This window comes from Andrographis paniculata, unplaced genomic scaffold (genome assembly GCF_009805555.1).
Source record: "Andrographis paniculata isolate CXL003 unplaced genomic scaffold, ASM980555v1 Contig69END, whole genome shotgun sequence".
Taxonomy (NCBI): Eukaryota; Viridiplantae; Streptophyta; class Magnoliopsida; order Lamiales; family Acanthaceae; genus Andrographis; species Andrographis paniculata.
The window spans coordinates 3,708,435-3,730,764 of record NW_026137605.1 but is presented as its reverse complement, the minus strand read 5'-3'; the positions used below and the strand labels follow the sequence as shown (position 1 = coordinate 3,730,764).

At 34.4% G+C, this 22,330-nt stretch overlaps 1 protein-coding gene across 1 annotated transcript; it reads right to left on the bottom strand.

Annotated features, from left to right (window-relative positions):
- Positions 1–19,091: 19,091 nt before the first annotated feature.
- LOC127263641 (uncharacterized) lies at positions 19,092–21,126 on the bottom strand. Its single transcript, XM_051292755.1, has 2 exons — positions 20,289–21,126; positions 19,092–20,206 (listed from the first exon to the last, which is right to left on the bottom strand). Exons 1-2 carry the CDS (start codon positions 21,124–21,126, stop codon positions 19,092–19,094), a joined length of 1,953 nt encoding a protein of 650 aa, XP_051148712.1.
- Between the last annotated feature and the right edge of the window lie 1,204 nt (positions 21,127–22,330).

The following is a 22,330-nucleotide window of genomic DNA, read 5'->3' as shown; positions in this document are numbered from 1 at the left end:
TCTCCTCCAACGTACACTTGCCCCATAATTTACTCAAATCAGATGAGCTATATGTTTATTCATAGGAGCTACCTACTTATTCAAAAACTAATTTCTATAATTCACTCGTCGAACTTCAAACTTTTATATTTAGTATAATACAATATTCTAGCTATAAAATCCTTATACCTCATAATATATATATCGCCCAATTATTAAATAAATATTTTTAAAAATATTAACAAACAGACCAGTGCAATACACTGCCATTTTCAATTCGGGTTGGATCGATACAAAATTCTCAAAATATTATCCTAGGATTACGATAAGGCTATTAGCTAAGAAACTCGTCGATTAAATAGCCAAATAGTTTGTTATGAATTTTTGAAGAATTTCTAATTTAATATCTCAATATCCAAATTCATATGAAAATCTATAATTAAACTCTACGTTTAGCAAAGAATACAATATCGAACTCGGAATTGAAATCGGACGGTTAAATATATATATATTTTTTCTCTTCCTTTCTTCCTCTTTTTTTTTTTCCTGCGTCTCTGCTTCTGCTCAAAGAAACGGGTGGGTTTGTTTGTTTTTTACACATATATATATAAAATTATAATATATTATTATTATTATTTTTATTATTAACATTATCCTTATCATCATCGTCAACTTTAATATTATTATTATATTATTATATGTATATATATTTTATATGTTATATTTTTTCTTATCGATATTTATCCGTTTAACAGTCTCTATAATCATAACTAATATACAAAATAGGAATAAAATTTATTTCAGAATATTAATTTCTTGATCTCATTAATATTATCAAACTATTTATTTTCTATAATAATATTATTTTATACAATATGAAATCGGGGCATTACATTTATAGTTCAGGAGGTCTGTAGATTTGTGAAATTACTGTACGGACTTAAACAAGCTCCAAAGAAATGACATGAAAAATTTAATCATACCATGTTAGACGGTTGTTTTAGAATGAATGAATGCGATAAATATATATATACGTAAAGACCACCGAGTCAGGTTATATAATTATATGCCTTTATGTAGATGATATAATTATCGTTGGTAGCAATGATAACATCATTAAGTCTACCAAAAATATGTTAATTTCTAAATTTGACATGAAGGACGTGGGTCTCGTTGATGGGAGATCTTAGGAATTATGATCAAAAGAACCAAATAGGGTCTTATTTTGAGTCAAACTCATTGTGTAGACAAAATCTTCGAGAAATTCAGTAAGGATGATACAGGAATAACAAGAACTCAATTGGATACAAGTATCCATTTATCCAAAAATCGTGGAGAGGGCATATCCCAAATCAAACACGGTCGGATAATTGGAAGCTCCTGATGAGTTGTACTAGACCCGACATAGCTTATGCTATAAGAAAGCTGATTGATTACGAGTAATCCTAGTTGCGAGCATTGGAAAACCATTGTTCGCGTACTTAGGTACTTGCAGTACACTCGAGATTACGTGTTGCACTATAACAGACATCCAATTGCACTAGAAGGCTACTTAGACACAAACTGAATATATGATACTCTTAACTCGAGATCAATTAGCTGATATTTGTTTACACTAGCTGGCTCAACAATCTCCTTGAAATCCTCAAAACAATTAATTATTTCCAGATCCACAATGATTTCTGAGTTTATTGCTTTGGATAAAGCTGAAGAAGAGGCGGAATGGATTCGCTACTTTCTTGAGGATATTCCAGAATGGGAAAAATATGTTTCCGTCATAACCCTTTACTACGATAGTAAATCTGCTATTGGCAGAGCGTAAAGTACAATGTACAATGGAAAGAGTTGACACATTCTCCGTTGACACAATTCCGTCAGATAACCGATCACAACTAAGGTTATTGCGATAGACGATGTTGCATAAAAGGATAACCTAGCGGATCTGCTAACCAAAGGGTTAAACTGTGATGCAATTTACAAACTAAATAAAGGAATGGGGCTTAAGCCTGCCGAGATATAAGTTTTATAAAGGAAAACCAACCTAGAAAGATTGGAGGTCCCAATAACTAGGTTCAATGGGATAACATGCTTATAAGACTTATGTGTGTCATTGTGGGGGCTAACAGCCTCAACTCATTCATGTCAACAAACGGTGACAGAGTAAGGAAGATAACAAATGATTGCTTTAATGATCACTAAGTAAGTATTGTATCACTCGAAAACTTAGAAAGATCACATATGTGAGAGAGAAGTGGGGCCGCTTCAAAGGAGAACTATTCAGGTATAGTTCTTTATAGATTCTTACAGAATCAGGATGGACTCCATGGACAAAGCGGATGAAACTATCAGAACCGAGATAGGAACAAGGATTCTATGCCGGCATGTAGTTCATTTACTAATAAACAAAACAATTCAAAAACAAAATTTCCATTGGATAGTTGGTAAATATTAGATACTGTTCAAAGGAACGTTCAAACCTACTTATCATATGCATAATTCTCTCTTTCTTTCATCGAGTCATCATTTTCTACTTTCATGTGGGGGATTGTTAGAATTGGTGAAAGAGGAAGAAGTAAGAGAGATGAAGGATTGTGTTCCACGTGGAAAACACATAAATATCATCCTTCCTTATATTTGTTTACAAAAAAAAAATGTGGATTGGATTGTGAATTGAGTGGATTGGGCCTAGCCTAATTTGAGCTTGGAATTGCTTAGTCTTGACTATATTAAATGTCAAACTTTGGGCCTTGCGCTTTGGGACCGTGGGGGCTCATGGGCCAAGTCCAAATTGTTTAAAATTCAATTATTATTATTATTATTTAAAATTTTGTATTTATATTATTAATCTAATTTGACTTGCAAAATTTAAATTATAACATAAAGATTGATATTTGCAAGTGAATGCAACGTGAAACAAATTGATGGGGATTGATTTATTCCTCTTTACATAGTTAAATACAAATTAATCCCAAAGCATGAAAAATATAATTTTTCTTCCTTCCTAAGTTTAATAAAGAAATCCATTCTAAAAAACCCTCTCTGAAAATCTCAAAAAATATTCTTCAAAAGTTTCTTCCCAAAAGCTTCTTAATTCGGTTCACGGAATCCGTTATTCCATTTAATTCGTTATATCCTGGGAGGTGATCGGTGGCAGGCCGAATTCGCTTCAAGAAAATTGTGTCTATGCAAGGCTCGTTTTCAATTCAAATTCCGAAACTTGATCTCGGTGCTATCAGAATTGTGATTCCAGATTTCGTTATATCTCAAATTTCGCTAAAATTTTTTTTTCCAACAATGAAAACCCACAAGATGGATATATATTCATTCCAATGCATGTTGATCATCCCAAAATTTAGACATTGCGACGTGGGGGTGCCATTGCCAACCACTTATGATGCCTTCCAGAACGAGCAAGAACCATTCCCGAAAATCCAAACATTAATTTGATATGGCTGTTTCCGGGGAAAAGACTACACACGTAGTATGTATTCTTCATAGCATGCACCCAAAGAAAGTTTTAATTTTGTTATGAAATGAACGCGGAATGGACTTGATTTTTATTAAGGAAAAATCAACGAAAAATGCAAACACAAGTTTGAACTAGATTTGGAGGTAGGCTCAGGCCCCAAATCACCCAAGAACTCAAAATCGACACAACGAACCCAAAATTGTGACTACTCACAAAACCGGCCCTACTACCCGCGACACAACTGAAAAATAACCCTCACATGCAAGATAAGCAAAAAATTGGCAAACAATGGCCTAAACGTAGAGGAACCACACAAACCGAAGACAAACCCTATGGAGTTTGTTTCGATACAAGGTTGAAAGAGCACTTTCGAATCCCCACGGAAACAGAAGAAAATGGCTCGTTGGAGGCTCGCCAGTGACAGATCAAAGATCATCAAGGGATGAATTTAGAGAGAGGTGAGAGAAATATCTAGAGACAGAGAGAGTCATTTAAGTGTATGTATGAATGAGTGTGAATCAATCACGACGCCTCATCTCCAATATATATATATTAGGGCAAAAGAGAAATCAAGGGCCCAAAATCAAGCCCTACATCTAACGGTCCAAGAGCAGCCTCAAATAGACGCGGGTTAGAAATGTGGGTCGTGGGTCAGGTCGGACAGGTAAGTTGGCCAGCGCATCAACGGGTCAGGCCAGGTATTATGAGCCACAAATTTTGGGTTTGTGTGTATTTTGTGTATTTTGTGTATGGATACAGTATTGATCTAAAAAGTTATCATAGACCAAAATTTTATAACAATCCTCCACATAATTTTGGTTATGGGTGACTGGGGTCATCATTGCCCAAATATTGGATTACAATCCAGCACAAAAAAAAAACAAAGAAACAAATTAGTCAAAAATACATTAATTTAGCCTAATATCTATATATATAGGTAGAAAACAGCTAATCAAATGTATCAAAACATAGATTTTTCAAACAAGATACAAGTTTACTAACTTTCCAAAAGTTTGTATGCACAACTACAGAAATATATTCAAATCCAATCAATGACAAAAATACTGTACATTTTAAATGTATCATACAACTAACACATGTAAGACACAACATAAAAACGAAGAATTATCAAACTTCATAATTTTCATATCATTCACAATCAATGATAACAGTGCACAAAGAAGCCAATACCAAAGTCTAAGAACTGAATTCAAACTTTTCTTATCTAGTAATGCGCTCTTATCTTCTTTTAAGACCAAACATTGAAACTTACTTTCAGGATTAATCATTTTGCTAACAGTCATAGGTCCACCCACATATAAGTTCTCAAACATATCACATTGCAAAGAAGATGAATCAAAATTACCAAATATAGAGAATATTTTAGGACCATTCCTAATCTTATCTCTAACAAATAGGTAATTTTCTATCTCATTACTATCAGTAGAAATAGTTCCAACATTTCTTTTCATTTCAGAAGCTGTATTTTCAGATTTACTCACAATAAACTGCCCAACAACAGATATAATGCGAATATCACCAACAAAAGTATCAGTTTTACTAGTTTCCTCATTATCTAGCACACACTCTACATAAGAGATTACAACATTTTCGTTCACAAAATTAGTGTGTAACTCAGCACAAGTTTTCATACACAACGAAAAATCAGAAACAATATCAACATCAACTTGAACATCACAATGCACAATTTCTGATTCACAACTAGTATTCTCAATATGTATATCACAAAACTGCGCATTTATATAATCATTAACAACATTCTGATTTTCACAATGGCAACGTAAAAAAGAATTATCAATTTTTTTCTCTCTAATGTCTATATTAGTCTCCACCTCACTTTGAATACCATTATCACAAACAAATGTAACTTCTCTCTCATAAGCGACAAACTCTTTTAGCATCAATTTGCACACTTTTAGCAAATTGAACATGAATTTCATGCAAACCAGAATTAATATCATCACAACTGAGAACACAATCTTCTTCCTTCTCAATTTCTATATTTTTTTTTGAACAGTACACATATTCTCAACAGCATAATATATAGTATCATCAATTTCAGAATCAATTTCAGCAACTTCTAAATCATCAAATTGCACAAATTTAGATTCACAATTTTTACAGTACAATCAAATCGAGAATTTGGTTTCAAAAATTCATTATCTATCTTATATTTTGGATTTTCGTTTATGAAAACAGGTAAATTTTCAGCAACATTTTCAGAACCAATATCAACAATTTTTAAAATAGGAAATTGCACAGTTTTAGGTTCACAAACAACATGCTGATTGTATGGCTTGATCCCTGTTTGGGTACGTAGGCAACCCACTTTGGGTGCAACCATTGCTATATAGTTTTTTTTTTTTTTTTTTTAAAGCAACATGCTGACTACCAAACAAATCAAAACTATACTCAACCACTTTAGAATTATTTTATGCCTCTTTCACCTTAATCACATTATGCTTCACCTTATTTCAAAGACTCTTAAGATCTGTACAACTTTCAGCAATTTGAAAATCAAACAACTTAGATTTTTCATTCAAATATGACATATAACTTTAATTAAATGTCATATTATTACTTATAATGGTTTTAAAACCAGGTCTAGAACTAAGCCATAACCTATAAACTGTAACACCATTACACAAAAAACACAAATTTTCAGTTTTCGTATCTAAACCATTAGTACAAATACGTATCACAGCAGAACACCCAAACACACGAATATTAGACATGTTGACAATTCTACCCAATCACTTATTTTCCGGACATTCACATTTAAGGGGGATAGAGGGTGATTTATTTAAAAGATACACTGTTACAACGGCTTCACCCAAAATAGATTCAAGTAAACCGGACGATGTCAAATGACATCCAACTCTTTCCAAAAGAGTTTGGTTTAACCTCTCAGCAACCTCACTAAATTGGGATGTCTTGGGGACATATTCAAAATGAATACAATTTTGCACACATAAATTATTAAACCAGGTGGTACAAAAATTTAAACCATTCTCAATTTTAATACATTTAATTTTTTTTCCAGTTTCACGTTCAATTTGAATTTTCCAATTCTTGAAAACCTTAAACAAATCATGTTTATTTTTCAATAAGAAAATCCAAATTTCTCTTGAAAAATTGTCAACTATAGTTAATAAATATCTACTCCCACCATAAGTGGGTTCACTAGAAGGATCACAAATATCTATATATATACATTCTAAAATATATTTTGAAAAAAAATATGATTTTCAGGCGTTTCTGATGAAAATTAAATTTTACTTAATTTTCCAGGAGAATATGAATTACAAAAGGGAACAACAGATAATTTATTGTTTTCCAAACAACCAAATTCATGCAGAATTTTTAAGACCCCTATTACTAAGGTGACCTAACCTCTTATGCCATAATTCAATATTATTTATTTCAGAATTGTCAGTTCCAGAACATGCAATTGAAGGAATAACAGAAGTAACATACAAATAATTTTGCAATTCTGCCCTATAAATCACCAAAGTCCCTTTTGTTATTTTCATGCAGTTTAAACTCCATTTTCTTATAGACCTAGAGTAGATAATTTAGCACATGAAAACAAGTTATTTGATAAATCAGACACATATCTCACATCATGCAATTATATCACATTCCCAGATTTAATATTCAAATTGACAACACCAATTCTCTCAACTTTACATACACGATTATCAACCATAGTAACATAACAATGTGTTAAAGTTTTAAATTCAGAAAAAATATTTTTCAAAGGTGTCATATGATATGAACATGCAGAATCAACAATATATTCAATAGCACAAAGAATTTGAAATTAAATCTGTTCTAAGAACAAGTACATCCCTTAAATTTTGATTCATATAATTCAAATTGGAAAACTCTCTTGCATGTGCACTTTTATTATTTTTATTACTGTTATTATGTCCAACCATAATTATCAATTTCGAAAACAGTTTAATTACAAGCAATTTTGAAAACAGTTTGATTACAAGCAATTTAAAAAATTGCAAATTGTCTTAGAAACACAGTTTGTTTTTAAAAATATTCAGTTAATAAAAAAAAAAGTGTTTAATTTTTCAAAAAAAAAAAATTGGATAACTAAACAATCACAACACACAAATTGCTATCCGCACAGAATATAGAAGACAATCAAACACAACAATAAATGAATCACAAAATATTGCAATCACAAGCAAACTATAGAGCCTATCTATTACAACATTCACTCGTGATTATTCAACTGAAGGTACTCGAGAATCACTCACCACAATGAGGACCGGAATTCTGCAACCTTGGTTTCACAATAGTCTTTACAATTGATTTCAACGGAATTTAAATACAGTTATTAACCAAGTAAAGGAAACACTAGTAACAAAGAGTTAGAGTTTTAGATTTTACCCTTGAAGTACAACAACAATGTTCCCAACAAGGTTACAAGAGAAAATATACACAATGACCTATACTCTTTCGAGAATAGGGGTTAGCCAATATATAATAGCAGTTATCTACAATAAAGACATTGTTTCTTTTCTAACTAAGGTTAAAATCACTGAAACTCACATAATATAGGGGATACTACACAAAACGAGCATAACAGATACAAAGACAGGCCACGATTGCAAATATAACAAGATACCAAAAAAAAAAAAAAGCTTGGTTTTTAAACTTTTAATCAAAAAAAAAAAATTCACGGTTTTAAGAAATATTAAAAGATTTTAACCAAACTTTAAAGATTTTAAAAAAATAGTTAACGATTTTAGTTCTAAAAAAGATTTTACAAAATCCAAACTAGTTTTAACAAAAAACTTACAATTTTGAAAAAAAAATTTAGATTCAAAACCAAACAAACATAGATCTTAGCAATACTAAGGTGAGCAAAAAAGATTTACGGTTATTTTTAATGAAAACAACCGAAACTTACCCGAACTCCACCAAACTACAAAATGCAGTAGCAATTTTATTCTCGAAACATAGAAAACAACTTAACCATGACTAAAAAACACAAATCGAGTTCAAACAGGGCCGATTTTGAAACAAATCTAAAGGAAAAGTACCGAACGCACTAAAACTGGATCAGTTCAACCAGATCATTTCAATTTTACACAGATCTATCAATTATTGAGTAGAGCTTTACAAAATCAACAGTAAATCACAATTTTTTAGATAAAAAACTCTACCGAGGCTCTGATACCACTTGTTATGAAATAAACGTGGAATGGACTTGATTTTTTTAAGGAAAAATCAATGAAGAATGCAAACATAAGTTTGAACTAGATTTGGAGGTAGGCTCAACCCCCAAATCATCCAAGAACTCAAAATCGACACAAACAAACCCAAAATTGTGACTACTCACAAAACCGGCCCTACTACCCGTGACACAACTGAAAAATAACTCCTACATACCAGATAGGCAAAACATCGGCAAAACAATGGCCTAAAAGGGGAGGAACCACACAAACCAAACATACAACCGAAGACAAACCCTGTGGAGTTTGTTTCGATACAAGGGGGAAAGAGCACCTTCGAATCCCTATAGAAATAGGAGAAAACGGCTCGTCGGAGGCTCACCGGTGACAACAGAGAATCGCCAAGGGATTAATGTAGAGAGAGGCGAGAGAAATATCTAGAGAGAGAGGCATTTAAGTGTATGTATGAACGAGTGTGAATCAATCACGGCGCCTCATCTCCAATAGATATATATATATATATGTTAGGGCAATAAAGAAATCAAGAGCCCAAAATTAAGCGCTACATCCAATGGTCCAGGAACAGCCTCAAATAGACGCGGGTCAGTAGTGGGTCGTGGGTCGGGTCAAACAGGTAAGTGGGCCAGCGCATCAACGGGTCAGGCCAGGTATTATGGGCCACAGATTTTGGGTTTGTGTGTGTTTAGTGTATGGATACAATATTGATCTAAATAAGGAATATAGACCAAAATTTTATAACAAATTTGTTGTTGCAATCTCCGTAAGAAAACCTAGTTAGGCATGGATAACATCTTTCATCTTCCATAATCATTTTAATAAAATAGGGTCCAATCCCCTTGCCTCAGACCTGAAAACTCCTTCCAATTTTCCATTAATAATGAGAAAGGAAATTAAAGTAGCAATTGTTGAACTTGAAGTAAACGAATGATGTTGTCACTGAAGTGCGTAACAATAAACTTGTGAGAAATAAATTATAAAATGACTCAAAAATTGTATTATTATTTATAATGAAAATAAAGGCACATAAATAGACATAATATACATATTCCATATACTTAAACCTAATGGATAAAACAAAAATATAAAATAAGAAAATATAATATAAAACTAAATAACTAAAATATATCAACAAAATCAAAACAACAAATCAAACACTCATTTTTTATTTATTTTATTACACTGAAATCTAATTTTATATTCAAAACATCACATCAATACATATTTATATCACATCAAACAACTATTTCAATTCAAAATTTTACTATTCAAAATCAGAACCCAAAATCAAAACTTCATAAGTAAACACATCCGATCATAATCCATACAGTAACAGGATTGTTGCGTGAGTAAGAGCTTGAACCAATACGTGCCAATTACCATTGGTTGTTGAGGTGCAAGTGCAAGTAGTATTGCATTTGCAGGTGACATAGTTAATTACTTTGTATTTCTATACTCTTATGAATACTCTCAGTAATGAAATACGTACAAAACCAAAATCATCAATCATGTAATTCATTCAATTTAGGCATGGATTGCCATCTATTAGCGCGTTTTTGTGTTTTTCTTATACTTAGTTACGCACAGCTTGTACGTTGAACTTACCATTTTTATTATTTTCTCACCATTACCATTACAATTACAATTACGATTACAAACCATCTCTCTTACATAATATGGATTATTTGCTTTGTTGTCATCCTGGACATTTTGTATTTGTTGCAGAGATTGTAAAGGTTCGAGGATCTTTTTTTTTTTCAAATGCGCGGTTTCTTTTTTTCTATTTTTGCATCATAACAACTAGCAGTGAGTATTTTAATTTTTGGTTTGGATTTTGTTAAATCCGATTTTTTTTTTTAAATCAACTCAAATCAATCTGAAATTTTTGTAATCCAAAATTGGAATTATAAAATCCGAACCAAATCTGAAATCCAAAATTCAAAAATTCAAAAGTTAAATTATAAAATCCAAACCAAACAAAAAATCAAAAATTGTATAATATGTTTAAAAATCCAAAACTTTGATAATTTAATCACTTTTTATAAACTTTGTTAAAATATTAAATAGATAAAATAATATGTATACATAATTAGGAGCTTTATATTTTTAAGAAAATATTAAACATACAATAATAAAATATATTAATATAGATTATATTTCAAATTGATAAGAATTCGATCTAAACCAAAAATCTAAAATATCAGAACCAAATTTTAAATTTTGAATGGATTCAAATCGGATATTCAAATTTTTTATATGGTTGTATTCAAAACACGGGCAGGAACACAACCATGTTCAAAACATGGGCAGGAACACGGCCGTGGGTTCAGTGCAGGGTAATCAATACGGCCGTATTGGCTGTTTAGGGCGCCCAGCACCCTTCTGAGTCATTCAATACGGCCGTGTTCAAGCCAACACGACTGTATTCAGTCACAGTCAACCATCGTGGGACTAAAATTGATAAATTTTCAATTTTATATGTACTTTCACTCACCTCACTCAGTGACTAGAAAATTTTGCTCATCCTACTTGTTTACAAACCGGTGTTGGAACTTATCAGGAATTAAACCCTAAGCCCAAGATATGTCATATTGAAATAATTGAGAAGAGAAAATAAAGCTAATAAATCTAACCTGATTCCATTGGCTTTGTCGGATTTGAATTTACGAATTAATGGTGGATTTTGTGTTCTTCAAGCCTATGCTGCAACCTTCATGAGAAAACCGCTAAGGTTTCTGCCGTTATTTCCATAATGAGATATGAAAAGTAATGGATGTTGCGCCTAGATCTGGGATCACAACCCTAATATATATCCCTTAATATTAATTGGCTTCATCATCCAAATAATAGATCACTTAATAAATCACTTAATATAGGTTTAATCTGATTGATAGCTCAAATATTTATATTTAACCCACAATTAGATTTTTAATCCAAAAATCTCCCACTTGGGTCAATGTATACTGAATAATCTTATAAGCTCATGAAATTTTGCTATAAGATTCTTTAATGTATTTTACCAATCTTATCCATAAATCACATCAATGCGGATCAAAGCGGCCATCACTGCATTTATCGCAATGTGACCGATCAGTGATCACAATATTAATATAACCAAAGATTCGATCAAGTGCGGTTCATGTAATGTGATCTTAACATGACTATTTCCAACTAATCCACCTTAATTTTATTTCAGAAAAAATGAATACTGAATTAAAACTGAATACTAAATAGTGCATACTGAGTACTACAATATTTAACTATATTTGAACATTACTAATTAGACCCACTAAACGGAAATATCAAGATATGGTTCAACTCTCATATGAGCAACATGCTCACTATAGAACTTTTGTGGAAACCCTTTAGTAATTAAGCGAATCCCTAATCATGGAATATATACAAATATGTTCAGTAGTTAATTTATGATGTGAAGCCATGCAATTAAGCAAATAACGGATTATTATCATCAAATAATGTACTGGTTCCAACCAATTTTAAATTCTAGAAGAGACTAAGACTTTTTTCCGAATGAACAATAATAGCTGAATTTTCTCAAAATAGAGATTGAAATCGAATTTCGCCTAAATACGGTACTATAAAAAATGTCTCATCCAAATTCAAATAATAACAAGTACTTAATAATGATCTAAAATTATCAATGACTTCAATTTTAACTTTTCTGCCGTCACCCATATAGATGTTTCTTTCACCATCAATTGATTTTCGGCAATAGAAGTAATCTTGAATAGACACACTGATGTAAGTTGTTAGCAAAATACACCCCCAGGTGTGTCTATGAACTGAAATTATTTTAAGTTCAATACAAATTAAATCAAGAAAAATGTATTTCATCATGCGTCATTGTTGATACTTAGCGCAATTATTCTTCTCATGTCCAACCTTCTTGCAAAAGAAGCAAGTCTTCTCCTCAGGATGAGCCTGATGAGTTGGAGATGGAAGTGAGATCAAGACCAATAGGATCAATATGTCCTACAAAAGGTCTAACCTAAGTGCTCTCAATTTAGAAACAATATTAGACATGTTCATGATATATTCCCTTATGTTTCCTTTTCCGTTGTACCTCATGGTAATGAGACTCTTGAGAAGAGTAATCATTTTTGCCTTATCGCTTTTGGTAAAACATTTTTTAATTTTGACAAGGAATCATTTGGCAGTAGTAATATCATCAGATATCGTACCCCCAAAGATCTCTGGAATTTTTTCCTTAATAATCATCAGACTTAGGCGATTAGATTTATCCCACTTCTCCAATAACTGCTTTTCATCTGTAGTGTTTTTCACCGTATGAGTGGGTTGGTCCACTCTTAGTGCCAAGTCAAGTTCCATGCATTGATTTTTTCCAGTGCTTACATTTGTTCCCATATCATGTTGGGACCGAAAAAATATATATAAACATTTATGAAGCTTAATGAAGCTAAAAAGTAATGCATTCTCATTCCAAGACACTAAGTGCAACATCAACGATCAATCTTTGGATTAATAACATTGATTGTTAGCAATCATCTTGTTGCAATAATCATATAAAGATAATGGTAGCCTCGATGCTTCCAATAAAATTACTCTAACACCACGTGTAGCAAGTGATGCCAAGGTCGATCCACAGGGACTGTGAAGTTCAATTTTTGTTTTGTCACAATTTTAAATATTGGGGGATGGATTAGCAATTCACTAAAATAATTAAAATAAACGATGGAAAATAAAATTTTGATTTCAAAGAGATTAACTTCTAGCCCAAGGAGTGAATAAGAAACCGGATTAAAGATTCGATCATTGATTTTAAATAATCTTGTTATTCAACTGATAAATTGGTTATAGGCATTAGATACGATCATAACACCCAATTTTTCCTTACTTTATTGGCGGCAATGGTACGACCGATTAACCGCATCCCTAATTAAAGAAATAATCTAGGTACGACCATAAATTAATTTCTACGATTGAAAATAGCATGAGAAAAACCCAATTCAAATATTTAATCAATTACGAAAAGATTAAATTATTTGATCATGCGATTCCTAGGCTAAGCTTGTTAACCTATTTACCACTTTATGAAACACATACACAATTACGGATGTAAATGTTCAATTGGCATACAATTGCTAAACCAATCTAAGATCCGGCCACGATAAAAGATTAAATAAAACAATTGCAGACATGAATCACAGAAATCACACAAATATCAATTTACTTAAACAAGATTCAAATTAACTCATAACACAATCTCACAAATCCCAATCCAAAATCTACATTCAACCTTGGACTAGACTAGGAATTTAACTACTCATACTTATAAATAAATAAATAAAACAATAAACTTGATGATCATCCAAAAGTGCTTCCTCTCTAAACGGCCTTCTCAATCCTCCACTTAGACTATGAAAAGTGAATATGAATTGTGATACCACATCCAATGTCTTGGCCCCCATTTTATAGATGACCCGGTCCTCAATCACTCCCTTAATTGCTCCTTATTAATCACGATGCCAATAATCAAGCTTTAATTTCGTAATCCACCTCTTTCCTTACCATTGGAGGTTAATTCAAGTCTTTCCAAAATTCTTTGATCGAAAATATGGCATCGACGTGAATGGCTCAATTACCTCGCACAAATCAATACATGCCAAAAGTGAGTATGAATCTATCCAAAACATTAATTAAATCTTATAATTTATCTCTAGAAAATATATAATAATATATTTTTATCAATTCTCCCTCACCCAAACCATGCTTGCCCTCAAGCATAAACCAAATAAGCACACGAAAGAACTTGATGCAATCATAATCTCCACAAACAAATTCATATTATCATTACCTCAGTGAAACTCAAAACATACCAAGCGCAACATAACCTCACTAGGAATAAAGTGTATACACTCAACACTCAAATATATATGGGTTAACAAGACACTCGTGTCGCATCGTAAAAATGATTATCCCATAGGCTTGCATATTGATCACATCTCTTTATTCTTCGAATTCTAATGCAAATAATCAAAGGGTCTTTAAATAAGGTTGTAACGGGGGCTTTAGGTTGGGGTAGGATATAGGGTATTATTCGGCTAAATAAGTCAAAAAGAAAAAATATTCCAAGCTCATTTTGTAATATATAGACTCAGTGTAAAACTTCTCATTCCTCATTTATTCCTTCATTAGCATGTATACTCAAAACTTTATTCTTGCAATTTAAGTAAGAAGAATGCTCACCAAGATAACCCGTAGTACACCCAACTCAACCGACAGGTTAGCTTTATTCATTCATTTTATATTTTTATTTTTTTTTTATTTTTTATTTTTTTTATTTTATTTTTATATTTTATATTTTTATTTTTTTTTCAAAATTTTTTCTCTCATAAGTAATAAACAACAATAAATAGACATAACTTCTCATTCCCTTGGAGACTTTTAAAATAATATGAGCTCGAAACATTTTCCTTTGACTATAGGTTCAAATAAATTTTGGCTTTAGAAAGAAATGTCATAGGTTAAAATACAGCTTTTTAAACAATAAAAATAGGATATTCAAGCTCAACGAGGCTCACTAATTGATTAATTTTTTAGGTAGGAGATATATAAGGCTAAATAGTTCATCCTAATGCCCTTATCACATTAATCGCATAGACTTCTCGGAAATAAAATTCGACATGCATCGCTACGCAAGTTCTAGAAAACCAAGTATAGAGCAACAATCACACACAAGAAGAAATATATAGCATTTAAAATGAATGCTCTATTAGGCTCAAATCTCGCATAGGGTAAAGCATGTCGTACTCGGCATATTTATTGTTTACTTCATCGGCAAGTCATCTAATTAAAACATGTCATGTTGAAAAGAAATACATAAGTCTTTAGCACACAAGTCAATCATGCAATCGGGCAAACAATGGATATTTATGATATTCACCCCCCACACCTACTATGCACATTGTCCTCAATGTAGCGCATCGCGGAAAGTAAAAAGTTTAAGAAATCGTAGACTTCCCTGAAGCTTAGACATGCTTGCGTCCGGCATGAGCATGCCGAAATTCGCATCACCTTCTTGAATGCCAAATAAATGCTCGAATCAAGGCCCTGGGCATTGGAAAAATCATCACCACCTACGGAAAGCAAAGACAAGCAAATAATCACACCAAATAATAATAATAATAATAATAATAATAATAATAATAAAGCAAGAGAAAACATGAAGTAAAATAAGATTGGGTTGCCTCCCAAAAGCGCTTTTCTTTAACGTCTTCGGCTAGACATTATTATTAATTTTGAAATTAAATTAAGGGATCCTCAATGGCCATCCAAACCACGTCCTCAGCTTCAACGCCCTCTAGATAGGGTTTCAATCGATGGCCATTCACCACAAATTTCTTTTCAGTCTTTGAGCTTTGAATTTCACTGCACCATAAGGCAAAATATTAGTAATAACAAAAAGACCAATCCATATGGAACGTAACTTACCGGGAAAAAGCTTGAGCTTAGAATTATAAAGAAGCACTTTCTGACCGACATCAAAATTTTTCCTTAATATTCGTTGGTCATGAAAGGCTTTCGTTTTTGCTTTGTACGTCAAGGCACTCTCATATGCCTTATTCCGAATCTCCTCAAATTCCTGCAACTGTAACTTTCTATGTGTTCCCGCTTCGTCAATAATCATGTTGCTTTTTTTTACTGCCCAAAAAGCACGGTGCTCAAATTCAACAGGAAGATGACACGGCTTACCGAATACTAACCTATATGGCGACATTCCGATAGGCGTCTTGTAAGCGGTGTGGTAAGCCCATAGTGCATCTAGGAGGCGGAGACTCCAGTCCTTCCTATCCGGTCGAACAGTCTTTTAAAGAATAGATTTGATTTCTCGATTCGAAACCTCCGCTTGACCATTTGTTTGAGGATGGTATGAGGTCGAAACTTTATGCAACACGCCATACTTCTTGAAGAGAGCGGCGATGGTTTTCTTGCAAAAATGGGTTCCCCTATCGCTCACCATAGCCCTAGGCATTCCAAAACGAGTGAATATGGTGGACTTAATAAAATCTGCAACCACTTTAGAATCGTTAGTCAGGGTGGCTTTTGCTTCCACCCATTTTGAAACATAATCAACGGCGAGAATGATATATGAAAATCCATGGGACATGGGAAATGGGCCTATAAAGTCGATACCCCATACGTAAAAAATTTCAACAAATAACATTGGTACCTGAGGCATTTCGGCTCGAGAGGAAAGATTACCTACACGTTGGCAATTGTCGCATGACTTGCAAAAGGTGTGGGCATCCTTGAACAATGTTGGCCAATAGAACCCGCTATCCAAAACTTTCTTTGCCGTTCGTTGGGAACCAAAGTGTCCCCCACAATTAAGGGTATGACAAAATCGAAGAATGGATTGGTGCTCACCTTCTTGCACATATCTTCGCAAAATTTGATCCGAGCAACACTTCCACAAGTAAGGGTCATCCCAGATGTAGTACTTTGCGTCGCTTTTGAGTTTGTCACTCTTAGCTTTTGGCCAACCTGCGGGAAACGCTTTAGTTACTATATAATTAACTAAATCAGCATACCATGGAATACAATAATCAACTTGAAGGAGCAATTGTTCGTCCGGGGCTGTCTCATTTAGTGGTAATAGTCATTTTTGGCACAAGGGAGACGACTCAAATGATCGGCGACAAGGTTCTCCGATCCCTTTTTATCCCGAATATCCAAATCAAATTCCTGTAAAAGCAATAGCCATCTGATAAGTCTTGGTTTCACTTCTTTTTCGCCACTAAATATCGTAATGCTGCATGAACAGAAAAAATTACTACTTTAGTACCCAACAAGTAAGAACAAAAATTTTCTAATGCAAAAACTACTGCTAATAACTCATTTTCGGTAACAGTGTAGTTCAATTGAGCTCCACTCAAGGCTTTTGAGGCGTAGTAAATGGCGTAGGGACTTTTTCCTTCCCGTTGTCCTAACACCGCTCCAATCGCAACATCGCTTGCATCGCACATTACCTCAAATGGTAGCTCTCAATTAGGGGGGCGCACGATTGGCGGCGATGACAAAGACTCCTTAAGTGTGTCAAATGCTTTCTTGCACTCCTCGGTGAAATCGAACACCGCTCCTTTTTGTAGTAGCTCAAATAATGGGCATGCTATTTTTGAAAAATCCTTGATGAACATTCGGTAGAAACCTGCATGACCCAGAAAGGAACGTACCTCTCGAACGCAAGTAGGATATGGTAACATGGAAATTAGATCGACCTTCACCTTGTTCACCTCGATGCCTTGTGATGATGCAACATGGCCCAAAACTACTCCTTGTTCTACCATAAACTGACATTTCTCCCAATTGAGTACTAAATTCACTTCACAACATCTTTCCAAAATCAAAGATAGATTAGCAAGACAACTATCGAAGCTATCCCCGTAAACACTAAAATCGTCCATGAATACTTCAATAATTTTCTCAACATATTCAGAAAAAATACTTTACATGTACGTTTGAAATGTCGCCGGGGCATTGCAAAGACCGAATGGCATTCGTCTATAGGCAAACACTCCGAATGGGCATGTGAATGATGTTTTCTCTTGATCTTCCGGGGCGATAGCAATCTAAAAATATCCTGAAAAACCATCTAGAAAACAATAGTGAGCTCGAACAGCTAATCTTTCAATCATTTGGTCAATAAATAGGAGAGGAAAATGATCTTTCTTTGTCACGGCATTAAGCTTACGATAATCGATGCACTGCCGCCAACCAGTTTGCTTTCTTACCGGAATTAACTCACCATTTTGATTTGTCTCTACGGTTACCCCGGACTTCTTAGGAACAACTTGGATTGGACTTATCCAAGGACTATCGGCAATAGGAAATATGATTCCTGCATCCCGGAGTGTGAGGACCTCCTTCTTAACAACTTCTGTCATGATTGGATTCAACTTTCTTTGGCTCTGCCTCACCGGCTTTGCGCCTTCCTCAAGTGTGATCTTATGCGTGCAAAATAAGGGGCTTATACTTTTGATATCCGCTATCGTCCATCCTATCGCTTGTTTGTGTTCTTTTAGCACTTGAATCAATTTTTTCTCTTGTTCCGTCGTCAACTTCAATGAAATGATCACCGGAAGGGTCTCATTTTCTCCCAAATAGGCATACTTCAAATGGCTCGGCAGTGGTTTCAATTCCAACTCCGGCGGCTGCACAATCGAAGGCAATAAATGCATATTAGTCTCGGGTAAGAATATAGGAGCAAGGGCATACCTGTGTGAAACTAAAGTTGTAGCTTCTAAGGCTTGCATCACTTGCAACAAATCTGGAGCCAATCCTCGAGTAGGCATGCTTTGAACCTCCAAATGTTTCGTGAGCACCACTTCGAGCGCATCGTCACCCCTCAACTCAAAAGCATCCTGCACTTAAAGGTCAATAACATCTAACGAGAAAACAGAGTGAGGATCCAGGGGATATTTAATCGCATCAAAAATTTTGAATTCAATTTTTTCCCCATCAAATTCCATCGTCAAAATTCCATTCTTTACATCAATCTTAGTATCCGCCGTACACATAAAAGGCCTTCCTAAAAGTAGTGGTGATGGGTTGGGCGAATGCTCATCATGCATTTCTAAGACATAGAAGTCAACTGGGAAAATTAATTCATTGACTTGGACTAGGACATCCTCTATAATTCCTTCGGAATATGCATGTGTCCTATTAGCAAGTTGAATAATAATCCCGGTTTTCTTTAGCGGTGCAAGATTCAAACAGTTATAGATTGATTTTGGCATGACATTAATTGCCGCACCCAAATCTAACATAGCATGCTTGACTTCTAGTTGCCCTATTTTACATGGGATTGTGAACATACCCGGGTCTCCGCACTTCGGTGGAATCTTTCTTTGGAGGAGGGCCGACACATTTTCGCTTGCGATGATGCATTCATCGCCCTTTAACTTCCGCTTGTTGGTACACAACTCCTTTAAGAACTTTGCATACTTTGGAATTTGGTGGATTGCATCCAATAGGGGTATATTGAGCTCGACCTTTCGAAAAAACTCCAAAATCTCATTATCCCTTTTTGGCTTTATCGGCTTTGCCAACCTGGATGGAAAATGGGCAAGATTAGTATTTAATTTAGTGACAGTTTTATCAATTACCTCATTTTTCTTTGCATCTTCCTTCTTGATTCCCTTTTCAATGGTGCTCTCGTCTTTGTCCTTCGGGATGATTGGTTCCGGAGCCCCCACCATCTTCCCGGTTCGCAAAGTCATGGCACTAACATTCTTTGGGTTCCTTTCCGGTTGTGATGGCCATTTCCCCGTCTCCCTTTCCTTAACATGGCAAAGATCCGCCACTATTTGCTCCACACGAGATTCGAGATTCTGAATGCTCGCCCTCGTATCTTGCTGGAATTGGATTGTGTTAGCGGCCATGGTCTTCATCATTTCCTCCAGTGAAGTATTGGATTTAGAAGGTGGCAAATTGTTGCGGAGGTGCTTGTGGCAGGAACCCTTGATGGTGTGAATTTCCATACCTGAGATTCGGATGATCCTTCCACCCTGGGTTGTAGTTGTTTGAATAGGGATCATATTGTGGGCGTCTTGGTTGGTTGAAACCGGCTGGCTTCACATCGGCATGACTGTCCTCATGCAGGGTAGGGCATGCATCGGTGTGATGCTCCGGACTCGTGCAAATTCCACACGTTTTCACATGGCGTGTGTTTCCTGTAGCCAATTGATGAACAAATTTTGTAAGTTCAGATATTTGTTGTCGAAGAGAATCGTTACCTTCTGAATATTCGACTCCTCTTGTTCCGAATTGTTGCGAATTCTCTTCCATCCTTGCGATCAACTCCCATGCAGCTTTCGGGGTTTTATCCGCCAGTGCTCCTTGGCTAGCGGCATCAATGTTGTTCCGGTCTTGCATGCCCAGTCCTTCATAAAAGTATTGGAGCAAAAGTTGGTTAGTGATTTGGTGTTGCGGGCATCGCGCACAAAGCCTGTTGAACCTCTCTAGGTATTCGTGCAACGTCTCTCTTTGTTGTTGCTTGATTCCGTAAATTTCTTTGCGTAATGTCGCCGCCCGCGATGCCGGAAAATACTTTTTCAGAAATTTCATTTTCATGTCCCTCCAAGTAGTCACGCTTCCCGCCGGTAGAAAAAATAGCCATTCCTTCGCCGCATCCTTCAATGAGAAAGGGAATGCCCGTAGCTTTACTTGCTCTTCCGTAACCATTGGTGGTTTCATGCTTGAGCAAACCACATCGAATTCCTGCAAATGTTTATGTGGTTCTTCTCCTGCAAGGCCATGACATGAGGGCAAAAAGTGTATTAGTCCGGATCGTAATTCAAAACTAGCATTACCTTCAATTTTCGGCATAGTAATGCATAGAGGTTGTAAATTTAAATTAGGCGCAGCCAACTCCCTGAGCGTGCGGGTATCCTCTTCCGCCATATCGGGCTCTTGCTTGATCGATTCGCTCAGTTGAAAACTCGATGCCTTTTCAAATTCAAGCTTTCTTTTTGCTTTCTTCGTAATTTCCTTGCCAATCTCTTGATTTCCGCTTCGTATATTAAATTTCCTGTACGAGAAGAGCGGGGCATAAACTATAGAAATATATAATATATATAATAAAATTGAAAAATAAAAAAATAAAACAAACGCCAGTCCCAGACAACGGCGCCAAAAATTGGTAGCCTCGATGCTTCCAATAAAATTACTCTAACACCACGTATAGCAAGTGATGCCAAGGTCGATCCACAGGGACTGTGAAGTTCAATTTTTGTTTTGTCACAATTTTAAATATTGGGGGATGGATTAGCAATTCACTCAAATAATTAAAATAAACGATGGAAAATAAAATTTTGATTTCAAAGAGTAAACTTCTAGCCCAAGGAGTGAATAAGAAACCGGATTAAAGATTCGATCATTGATTTTAAATAATCTTGTTATTCAACTGATAAATTGGTTATAGGCATTAGATACGATCATAACACCCAATTTTTTCTTACTTTATTGGCGGCACGGGTACGACCGATTAACCGCATCCCTAATCAAAGAAATAATCTAGGAACTTTGTGCTCTATAGTGCTTCTAATTGCAGTGCTTTTCATATTTGTTGTAAAGTGTTCGAAATTAGTATATTTAGCGCCTTTGTTTTTTTAATGGTTTTCCTTTATATTTTATAGCATGTTATAGATTATACTTACTTTGTGCTCTATAGTGCTTCTAATTGCAGTGCTTTTCGTATTTGTTGTAGAGTGTTCGAAATTAGTATATTTAGCGTTTTATTTTTTCAATGATTTTCCTTTATATTATATAGCATGTTATAGATTATACTTACTTTGTTCTCTATAGTGCTTCTAATTGCAGTGCTTTTCGTATTTGTTGTAAAGTGTTCGAATTAGTATATTTAGCGCTTTTGTTTTTTCAATGGTTTTCCCGTATATAATATAGCATGTTATAGATTATACTTACTTTGTGCTCCATTGTTCTAATTGCAGTGCTTTTCGTATTTGTTGTAGAGTGTTCGAAATTAGTATATTTAGAGCTTTTATTTTTTCAATGTTTTTCCTTTATATTATATAGCACGTTATAGATTATACTTACTTTGTGCTATATAGTTCTTCTAATTGCAGTGCTTTTCGTATTCGTTGAA